The sequence below is a fragment of the Lathyrus oleraceus genome, chromosome 1 (genome assembly GCF_024323335.1).
Source record: "Lathyrus oleraceus cultivar Zhongwan6 chromosome 1, CAAS_Psat_ZW6_1.0, whole genome shotgun sequence".
Taxonomy (NCBI): Eukaryota; Viridiplantae; Streptophyta; class Magnoliopsida; order Fabales; family Fabaceae; genus Lathyrus; species Lathyrus oleraceus.
Genome location: NC_066579.1, coordinates 450,839,573 through 450,850,734, shown reverse-complemented (window position 1 = coordinate 450,850,734; position 11,162 = coordinate 450,839,573). Strand labels below are relative to the sequence as shown.

Here is an 11,162-nt window from a genome sequence, read left to right as displayed (position 1 = left end):
ACATATAACCTAGTAAATTGATTTTGGTAATAATTATATGCAAAATTCGGTTGTATCTAAAACTTACGTTACACTGATTAATGATTTTCTAGCATTCTGAAACTCATCATTCATCTCACGTTGTTTTATTGTTAAAATCTTACCAAGATTTCTATTTTTTGTTCAACTTTCTTCCATATTTGTTCATTTTTCAAAGTATCAAATTTTATGCTTTCAAGAATGAATTAGTAGAAAATGAAGTGTTGAATAAAGAACTTGAAACATTGAAGAGATTTTAACCATAAAACAGCGTGAGAAGAATGATGAGTTGCATAATGCTTCAAAATCATAATAAATGTAAGTTGTTCTTCAAATATAAGGGTTTAGTGAAATGAGCAATTTGCATTAGATTTAATAAACTCAAAAATTGTTTTATCCCTCAGTTTTATGAGATAACCGAGGTAAAAGTATGATATATTCTTCAAAAAAATTACAAAACCGAGGGGACATATAGTTTCACCATTTCAGAATTCCAAAATGGTCTCTCTGGGTATCGAACCCATGAACTTTTCACATACCCGTCAATTTTTTTAAAACCAAGAGGTAAATTTTTCACTTTACATTACGCCCTTCGTTACCTCGCATTGTAGACGAGGTTAAATGAATTTTACATTCGAGGTTAAATGTGTTTTTCTAGTAGTGTTATCTCTTAAGCTTTTGTGTTATTATTGTTTATTGAGTTTCATGTTCTATTGCACGTCTTTGGATTAAGATTTGAATCAAACCGTTTTAGCATGCATAATTCAGTTGTTTGTGTTTGAGTATGATCATTATGTTTTAAGTCATTTGATTGAGTTAATGGAACAAAAACCTTATTTGATGTTGGTTCAAGGTATGTGGGAAGTGGAATATCAAACTATTTTGAAAAGCTTGAAAAGTTGAGATTTCTTGTGTGTGACTCGAATCACTGAAAAGTTGTTACTCGAATCAAATCAAACATATGAGAACAAAAACATTATGGTGTGTGTAACACGAGTCACACTTTACACATGATTCGAATTATATAACACTGTGATTCGAATAAAAAGTTGCACATGATTCGAATCACACAAGTCATGTTTTCAATTGCCAAGTTTGATTCAAATCACACTTTGCACATGGCTCGAATCACAAGTGTTTTAACTTTTTCCTATTTGGCTCTATCTAAATTGATTCAAATCAGGATTTATACATGACTCAAATCATGCCCTTTCATGACTAGAATCAGAGATACAACATGACTCGAATCACAGGAAATGGGTCACTTTTTTTTATGTTGATTTGGTTCCACTATACATGCTCATTTGACTTAAATCAACAAATGTTCTTGAATCGAATCTAACAATCTTTTTTCACCTATTTTTGTGCTTAATCTCTAGCACATATAAATTCTTTTGTCGCCTCATTACATAACATAATGTGAACAACCAAGAACATAACAACAACGACTTCCAACTTTTGAAAAGCAAAAAACTCTTGCATTTAAAATTTCTTTCATTTTTAACCTATAGTGTGGATTCATATCTTGATTATGAAGATTTGTAATAGTTGAGGGAGACGTGTCTTGAAACTAACATTTCTTGAAGAATTGGTAAATATTTTCAAGAGGTTTGCAGAATTGAATTGTTATGACAAATTCTAGTGAAAAGAAGGAGGTTTTTCTCATCAGGTTGACCTTAGTAGAGCTGTGTAGAAGCTTACGAAAAATATAGGAGTTCTTCTCAATCTTTGGACAGTTCATCGCTAAAGAAGTCGGTGGGGTCAGGAGTTATTGCCACACATGAAGACTTGGAGTAGATTGGTGAAGCTGTAAGATTTAAGAAGCGAGAATCGAGTAAGGATTTCGCAAAGAGTTCGGCATAAAAGTTGTATACAAGTCAAGATCCATATAAAAGATTTATTTTTCTCAGCATTATTATGGATTAATGATTGTATGAACTCGTGTAATATTTGTCAAAACATATTAGAAGATCTACTTTCAATAGGGAACCATTGGAAAGTGGAGTAAGCTCCTATAAGGATGATAGAGTTGAACCATTATACATACTAGTGTACTCTCTCTCTCTCTCTCTCTCTTTATCTCTCTCTCTCTCTCTCTCTCTCTCTCTCTCTCTTGCATATTAAATTTCGTAGGCTATTGCATGTTTAGGTAATCGTTTCTTAGCGTAGTTTATCACAGCGATTTATTACGTAAGTGTAGGTTTTGAATAGAAACGTATTTATGTTTTAGTGCTGATTAAATTATGAAAACAATGGTGTTAGAATATTATAGAGACTGAACTTTGTAAAAGACACATCTTGTGTAATTTACGAATTGCCAATTCAATATAGCTTGTGACTTTTTTGTATTATTATCTTTGAAAAATCTAAGGATAATTGTGAATTGTAGTATAATTACATTTGTGGTTCCTTCCAAAATAAGAATAAAATCTCTATTTTTACAAATTGATTTTTGCAACGCAAACTCTGATTTTTCATTTTTGCAAATCGATAAATTTTTTCAAAATTTGGTTTGTCTGCATGGTTGGTCTGTATATTAAGATATTGTGCGTCTGTGTTGGATTGTTCAATAAGTAAACAAGCATGAAACTCCATATATAGGAGGATTGACACAAAGTTTTTGGAAGAACAAGCCACAATTTTATCTCATCTTATTCAGTTTTGCTCCTTGATCAAGACTAAATCTAATTTTCCTTATATCATTTTATTAGTAGTATGCATGACGCTCTGATTAAGTAGGAACACAATTTTATTTAAAGAAGGAGTGGTAGGAGTCCCATATTTGGTAGAGTATGCGAAATTTATATCGCGGGAACGGTGGATTGCAAAGACCAACGACCAGGTTGATTGTAATTGGGAAGCTTTATACTCTAATTTGAGCATTCGTATGCATAAACTCTAATGGTTGGTTTCTTTCTTGTATGGGTTGAGTATCTTTTGTACTCATATTCAATTAAATTATTCCTCTTTGTTTATAAAAAAAGACTAATTCATAGAGGATGAGTACATTATACTTGTTATTCGAACTTCTTAAAAATAGGCATTGGGCTTGGAATAATAAATTTGTCATCCTTAGAGGTAAAATCGTTTTTCTTAATGATATGTTTAATTGTGAAATAAGAATTCAGGCTTTGTGTTAAGAATATGTGTCATGTTATCAATATTTTATCGGGAAAACAATAGTAGATGGCTCTAAGTGGAGATTATTATCTTTAGGATGAGAAGACGACATTCCTTTATTTCAACTTTAAATCTCATCCGTAGTTTAAAAGAGTTGATCGTCCTACAAGATTGACCCCACTCAACAAAACTTGTGTTATTATACGATAATTTGAGTAGGAAGTAGCTATCTCATCCCATCATTCATATATATATATATATATATATATATATATATATATATATATATATATATATATATATATATATATATATATATATATATATATATATAAAATTTAGTTTTATTTTTAAGTGTTGCTATTAGTAAAAAGAATATCACTTTCTCTTTTAAACTATTAAATTATATTGGTTGAGGGAGGCTATTTATTTGATGGTTTTCCATTTAAAAGAATACTATATCATTTATTAATTAATCTGAATTATTAAATACCTAATCATAAAGCCTCAACCCAAATTATAAACCTTATTTAAGATGATGAGATTATCACAATATCTAATCTAAACAAAAACTAGCTCAATGCCAAATATTTGAGTTGACATTGACTTAATTACGCAAGGTTTCAATTTGTTTCATCTCAAACTACTACATTTAATTAGTATTTGACATTAAACACACGTATTGTGCAGTAGTTGAACATTAACATTAGTCTTTGATTACCTAAATCCATACTTAATCAGTGTTAAGGAGCAGTTTTGGGGACAAAACAAAAAAACATACGAATTAGGTCCATTGTGTTTTAGTTTCACTAACTCTCGTGATATACACGCGCTTACTCTGCGATTTGGCCACATTTTTTAGAAATTAAATATTGTAATACATTTCATTATTAGTAGCTATTGATTTTGTTTATACACCTGGTATTATTACTGTATTATTTGGACCATCAAATGGTCCTCAAGTTTATCATCAAGCACGCCTTTTTGAATTATTAAAATTGTCCACCACGTCTATAATTTTTAAAGAAAAATTTGTGGATCACATATTAACTTTAATGAATGAAATATAAATTCAAATATCAATATTGTTAAATATGACACCATTATCTAAATTCAAATCGAAACCTCACAATTATATATATATATATATATATATATATATATATATATATATATATATATATATTATTATCCTTTTATCTGTAATTTTCATGCGTCGGATCTTTTTTATTTGTATTTTTTGGAGGGCGCATCAAAATTTTAGATGGATATTTTTAATATGTTTGTTTTGTCTGTTTTTTTTACAGAGTTTTATGAACATGAATATTACGAAGAATTTTTGCAAATTTAGCTTTTAAAGGTGTAAGGCTCGTTGAGTAAGATTTTAGTAGAAAGAACCAAAATTTTCCTGTTCTACTTTATTTTTTAAGAACTTTTACGTAAAAGACTTAAACAGAACAGACATATCCGTTTGCACTTCTAATAACTATATACTTAGAGTTGACTTAAAAGAATATATTTTTACTTTATTGACTTATATTATTTATAAAAATACATAATTGAGTTTTGAATTATATTTTATTTTTCAACTACAATTTGAAAACAATGGATTAATTTCAACCATATGCTCAATATTTTATTGAAGATAAAAAGACCACACCACTCCATTATGGTCAATCCAATATCATCATACTCACTAAACTTTATACACAAGGAACAAAATTGTCCACACGGCATGTACTACATTTCTTCCTATACTATTATATTTATTCAATAAAGTAAGACAAAGAGAAAACAAACCCAAGACAATTCATAAATTAATCATAGGAACATATACTAAAACAATAATATATTAATTAAAAAATATTTTAAAAAAAAGAATTAGAATTTGATTCAAATTTCTCTCATTTGTCAAATCATCCTCTTGAAATGTCAACCAAATTCCTGTCCATACCCTTCAACCATTCCTTATATAAATATTATCTCATTGAGCTTATAAACATAGTTGAGTTTTTGAGTTAGATATAAAATATTTTTGTTAAGATTAAAAACAAATTTTGACATGGCAGAAGAATTTCAAGCTGGAATTTGTGGTGAAACATGGTGGAATATTAATAACTCAACAAGAAATGTTTTTCCTCTTATGATAAACTCATCATCATCAACATCATCATGTTCAGGAAGTTATAGTAACTGGCAAAATGAGTTTTTGGGTTTGAAAGAAACTAATAGCTTTGATGTTTCTGATTGTTCTTTGAGTTTTCTTGATTCTCCGAAGCCGCCGGAAATATCGGTTAACGGAACCGGTAGTACTAGTAGCATGTTCTTTGATCTCTCATCTCCAAATTCATCAAATTGGAATCACTCAATATTGTAAGTTCTTGAAATATAATTTGAATATATATATAGATTATGATCCAAAAAAAAAAAATTTAATTTTTTTTCTTGTTATTTTTTGTTTGAAAAGGTCAGAGAACAATTTTGAGCCTGTGATTCAAGAAGAAAGCACAAAGAATTTCTCATCTTCAATGGAACAAGAATTTTGCATGGATCATCAAAGTTTATCATCATATCCAATTGGATCAGTTGATTCTTATGGTTGTTACCCTTCAAGTTTGATACAAAGTTTATTTGATTCTCAACCACAGCCACAAAACTCACTTTTTACCAACCCTTCTTCTATGTCCTATTCATCTTCAATGCCAAAGCAACAGCTTAGTGGATTGCACTTTTCAAACAATACTCCTTTCTGGAATGCTTCAGCTGAGGCTCTCAATGATATTAGAGCGGGAGTTTTGGCTTCATCACAATCACAATATCATCAATCTCCTAGTTTTCATAACAACAATTTCAATTCCTCAAATACTCTATTAAACAAGGTATATATAATTATCATCATCATATCTGCTTTTTTTTATCTATATACAAACTAATAATAATCACTAGAAACTCACACATACAATTATAAAATAACTCTGAAGGATTAAACCCTAAAAAATGTGTTCAGACAAACAATATTGAAATTTATCGGTTAGTTAGGCCTTACTTAAGCACTCTCCATGAATTTTCTTTTATATGAATAAGTATGAAATTTAGCTATTTTTCACCTTGATCAGTCGTCCGATGTGAATTGTGACGGACTTATCATAATACCTTACATTACTGCGAAAGATCAACCGATGCGAAAAGTTTATTTCAACTGATGTGAAAAGTGTTTTATGTATTAGTACTTTTTCACGATTCTACATATTATAGTTAATATGTAAAAAAATCTATAATTAGGTTTTTTTTTGTTGCTAAGAATATATAGTAACATGTTAAAAATGGATCTTATGCAGTTAAAGAGAGAAAAATCACCAGAAGCAAAAAGTTCATCTGAAGTTACAGTTAAGAGGCAAAGAGTTGAAACTCCATCACCATTACCAACTTTTAAGGTACTTTACTATTTAATTATGTATCTTAATTTATTAAATCTTGATAATTACTCTTTAATCTATAGATTAGATAAAGTTGCTGTGTATGTAATTATATATGTATGTATATGTATGGTGGACATGCAGGTTAGGAAAGAGAAGCTAGGGGACCGTATCACAGCTCTTCAGCAATTGGTTTCACCTTTCGGAAAGGTGAATTTCTCTTTCACCTTTTCTTCTATATAGCAGCTACTTTGAAAGTGATATAATTTAAACCTTTACCTTTTTCTAAGATGATATTGTAGAATTGTAATTAAGTTAATTAAACTCACTAATTACTTTGATGTTAATTTACAGACGGATACAGCTTCTGTTCTTCATGAAGCCATTGATTACATCAAGTTTCTTCATGATCAAGTCGATGTATGTTTTCTTTCCATTAAACTTGTTATAAAATTATTTTTTTTGTAAACATAATACTAACATTGTTTTATTATTAATTTTAGGTTTTGAGTACTCCATATATGAAAAATGGATCTCCTATTCAACATCAACAGGTAATATATATAAATTAATTATTTTCTATTTATTCTAATTATTTATTATAAAGAGCTATTCTAATAGTAAATATTCACTTATGAAATTCATTAAATAATTAATGTATCTGATATATATTTAGATTAGATATATAAATTATTCAACAAATTTGAAAAGAAATCTGAGAGCGTGTAAGATTTGTTATTAAAGATTATCATGTATATATGTTTGTATATGTAGGGTTGTGATAATGTGAAGGAGCTAGAAAGAAAAAAACAAGATTTAAGAAGTCAAGGGCTTTGTTTGGTGCCAATTTCAAGCACATTTCCAATGACTAATGAGACTAATGTTGATTTTTGGACACCTACATTTGGAGGAACACTCTTTGGCAGATAGAGAAGTGATTCTAAAAGGAAGAAGAAGACATGATTAAATATTGGTATGCAAAAAGAAGGGAATGAAAATAAATAAAAAAATAGAGATTAAAGATAGGTTGTTTAATTAAGATTTTAATAGCTACAACTTAGGTTGATGAGGGGCAGGAACAAGTGTTAAATTCAGCAGCATTTGACAATAGATTATAGTTTTAATTGTAACTTGTTTTATGGCTGAATTTAGCAGATGGTGCTAGCTACCTAAAACACCTTTTGTTCTTGCTAGTAGATATATTTGAATATATGTATATCTTTTTAAGGGGATGCATGCACCCACTTTTAGTTTATTGTTATTTTGATGAGGAAAAAAAGGGCAAGTTATAAAGTATAGTATTTGATGTTGGTTTAATTTACTCTTTTATTTGCTTGGAATATGGTAGTGGAGGTGGCAGCTTTTATAATCTCCTTTATAGAGTTACTTCACTTAAAGAAGTGTTTTTAAATTAGGGCATGGGGCAATATTTGCTATGAGTCATTATTATATGTTTTCAACCTTGTACATTTTGATCTTCTTCATTAATATTATTATTATTATTATGTGTGTGTTGAAATTAAACAATCACAATACTTGGGAGAAAATGGGGGAAATTGTGGGGAGTCCTATATCCAGAAAAGGGGGGAATGGTGGACTTAGATGTTCATAAAAAGTGAAGAAAAATGATTAAATCATAATGAATAAATATGGATTTAAGACGTTTCTTTTTGAAGTTTGAAATTTTCAAATAGTTGATTAAATGAGTTTGGATGGTGACTTCTTGAAACAATTGAGAATCTAGATTTTTTTTAATAATTAATAATCTTAAACAAAATAGTTCATATTTTTTAATATTTTATTTTGATTGCTTTTAATATGCAATTAAAAAATAAGTTTAAAACATCAATTTTAGAAGTATATTGAAACAAATAGTTGTTATATTTTTTAGAATAGATTGGTTGGATCGAACTGAATAGACAAGTTTATTATGTATTTGTTTTTTATCTTCATCTTAATTGTTGTAAATTGCTTATAATGTTTGTCAAGATACGTTTTGTTTGAGACTATTTAATTGATTGTCATAGTTGTTGTACACACATATCAATATTTGCGGTTTGAATAATATTATTGCTAAATTTTCAACGAGAAGGTTTTAGTATGGTTGAATCTTTCTGTCAAGAAGCTTTGGTAATAGCACAAGTGATTAAACACTTTAAGATCAACACAATAGAACTTTGATAATAAATACTTAAAGAACGAAAGAGAGAAGAAGAGAAATTCAAATGAAATATTCACTTTCTTGTTATTGATGAATATTGATTTCACATTACAATCTTGAAACACTATATATAATTTTGTTTACAAGATTACAAAAGTGAAATTGATGTTAAAGAACCTATACAAAGTATATGTTATTTATAGTTAACTAGACTTAATCTAACCTTATTAAAAATAACAAACAATTAAGTAATTAAAAATCAGAAATGAACATCAACATATTTAACTAGACCAATCCCCACAAATCTCCACATTGGTTTAATAACTATGACATTGAAGATCAATAGTGATGGTTGGTTTTGTCTCACGTGGATTTAAGGTCACTTAAGTTGAATCAAGTCCAAGCAGTAATAGAATTTGCTACTTGGTAAAACTTTAGTGATCTTGTTTAATGGGTTATCTTTGATAGTAACTTCCTGAACATTTACGACTCCTTTTGAGGTGACTTCTCTAAACATATGTAGTTTGATGTCCACATATGTTTAGTTCTCTCATAATAGACTTGATTTTTTGGTCAAGTGTATTGCACTATGATTGTCACAATGCACTATGATAATTTGATCTTAAAGTTTGAGTTTTTGAGTTATTTCTCTTAGCCAAAGAGCTTCCATTACAACCTCTATCAGTGTAATATATATTCCACCTCTATTGCGGATAAAGCCACTATCTTTTAGATGCTTGTTTTCTAGCTGATAGATGTGCCAAATGCAGTAAAGATGTATGTAATAAGTGACTTTTTGGTGTCAAGGTAACCAACATAACCAGGATCCATAAAATTCTCAATGACAGGTGAATTGTCAATTCTTATCATCTCTATACCATAAAAAGACCTTTCCCAAGTGAACATTTGATGGATCTCAAAATCCACTTCAAAGCTTGATAATGCATCTTCCCTAGATTTGACATGAACCTGCTGACCAAACTCATTGAGTATACTATATCAAGTCAAACACATACTATGACATACATCAAAGAGCCTACTGCACTTGCATAAGGAATTGCAGCCATAAATTTCTTGCCATCTTTGAATTAGGTGCTTGATCATTGCTCAGTTTAAACTTTTGGGATATGGGTAGGGACGATTGTCATCACAATCCTAAACTTTAATTGTTGTTTGTCCTCAAGTAATTTGTCTGCGCACTGAATATTTCATTAGAATTAAAATGATTACCCTTACCAATTCTTGTCACCTGTATTTTTTTCTGATCAACACTCCGGTTCCCTGCTTCAATCCATCAAAAAGGTTCTTCCGACATACAAATACTCAACCTGTCTCTCATCTCACCATGATGCACTCAAATTGACAGGGTAAGACTCAATCAACATACAAAAGCATTTAATTATAAATTTGAAAAATCTCTAATTGAATAAATCAAAGTCATATTTATACACACACTTTTGAGGTCTTTTTCCGGTTGTAACATGGCTTATGTCAGGGTAGGATAATTTAGGATAGTATGCTTAAAGCTTTGGAGTTAGGTACCTAATTTTCCCGATGTTACTGAATTTCTTCCATCTCACTCTATTATAATGCACTTGGTACTAGAGAATTGCATATTGTTGGTCCAATTTTTCAAAATAAATATTGAAGAAGCTATTTTAAATTCTTATTTTTCTTTCTTTTTGACCAATTGCTCTAGTTCTCCAACCCCAAACTTATTCTTTAATAACTTCTAAGAGAAACCCCAAACTTATTTTTTTCCATAAACTAGGAATTAAAATTTTATATGTAACTCCAAAGAGGATGGAAAGATTTAATCTTTCAAGTAAATTGGCTATATAATATGGTTATGTCACCGGAAGAAAAACTTAGACTTAAAGTGGTTAAACAACGAATATTATCATGTTAAAACATGGTGGCTTAAAAAGGCTCAGAGGTTTCACAAACAAATACCTTAGTGTGTATTTATCTGACTAATATACTCAAAATCAAAAAAAGTGAAAACTCCAGAAAATGACTAAAGCATGGATACTCTCTCAGACAATGAAAAATTTTCGCTCAAAACTTACTAGCCGAAGCAATGGAAAATTTTGGCTCAAAACTTAATAGCTGAAGCAATCTCTCAGACAATGGAATAAGAGATTTGATGATTCTATGTCAATAATTAAGTTCAACATAAGTATGTACATGTATGACAATTGTGTTTACTTCAAATTCATAACACTTAATACCTTTGTTTTCTTACTATTATATGTTGATGATATCTTTCTAAGAAGCAATGATAAAAGTGAGTTAGCAAAGGTAAAATTTGAACTTAAAAGGGAGTTTGAAATGAAAGATTTAGGTGTTACTAGTAAGTTTTTGGGAATTGAAATTAAAATGGACATAAATAAAAAGTATTTGTTCCTATCTCAATAAACATACTTAAAGAAAGTGTTGGACAAGTT

General features: G+C 29.3%; 1 protein-coding gene across 1 annotated transcript; it reads left to right on the top strand.

The window, feature by feature from the left end:
• The first annotated feature begins 5,074 nt into the window (after positions 1-5,074).
• LOC127083163 (transcription factor bHLH112) lies at positions 5,075-7,871 on the top strand. The gene is made up of 7 exons (XM_051023411.1): positions 5,075-5,511; positions 5,606-6,017; positions 6,477-6,572; positions 6,699-6,764; positions 6,909-6,974; positions 7,058-7,108; positions 7,329-7,871. Exons 1-7 carry the CDS (start codon positions 5,201-5,203, stop codon positions 7,482-7,484), a joined length of 1,158 nt encoding a protein of 385 aa, XP_050879368.1. The 5' UTR covers positions 5,075-5,200; the 3' UTR covers positions 7,485-7,871.
• Positions 7,872-11,162: the final 3,291 nt, after the last annotated feature.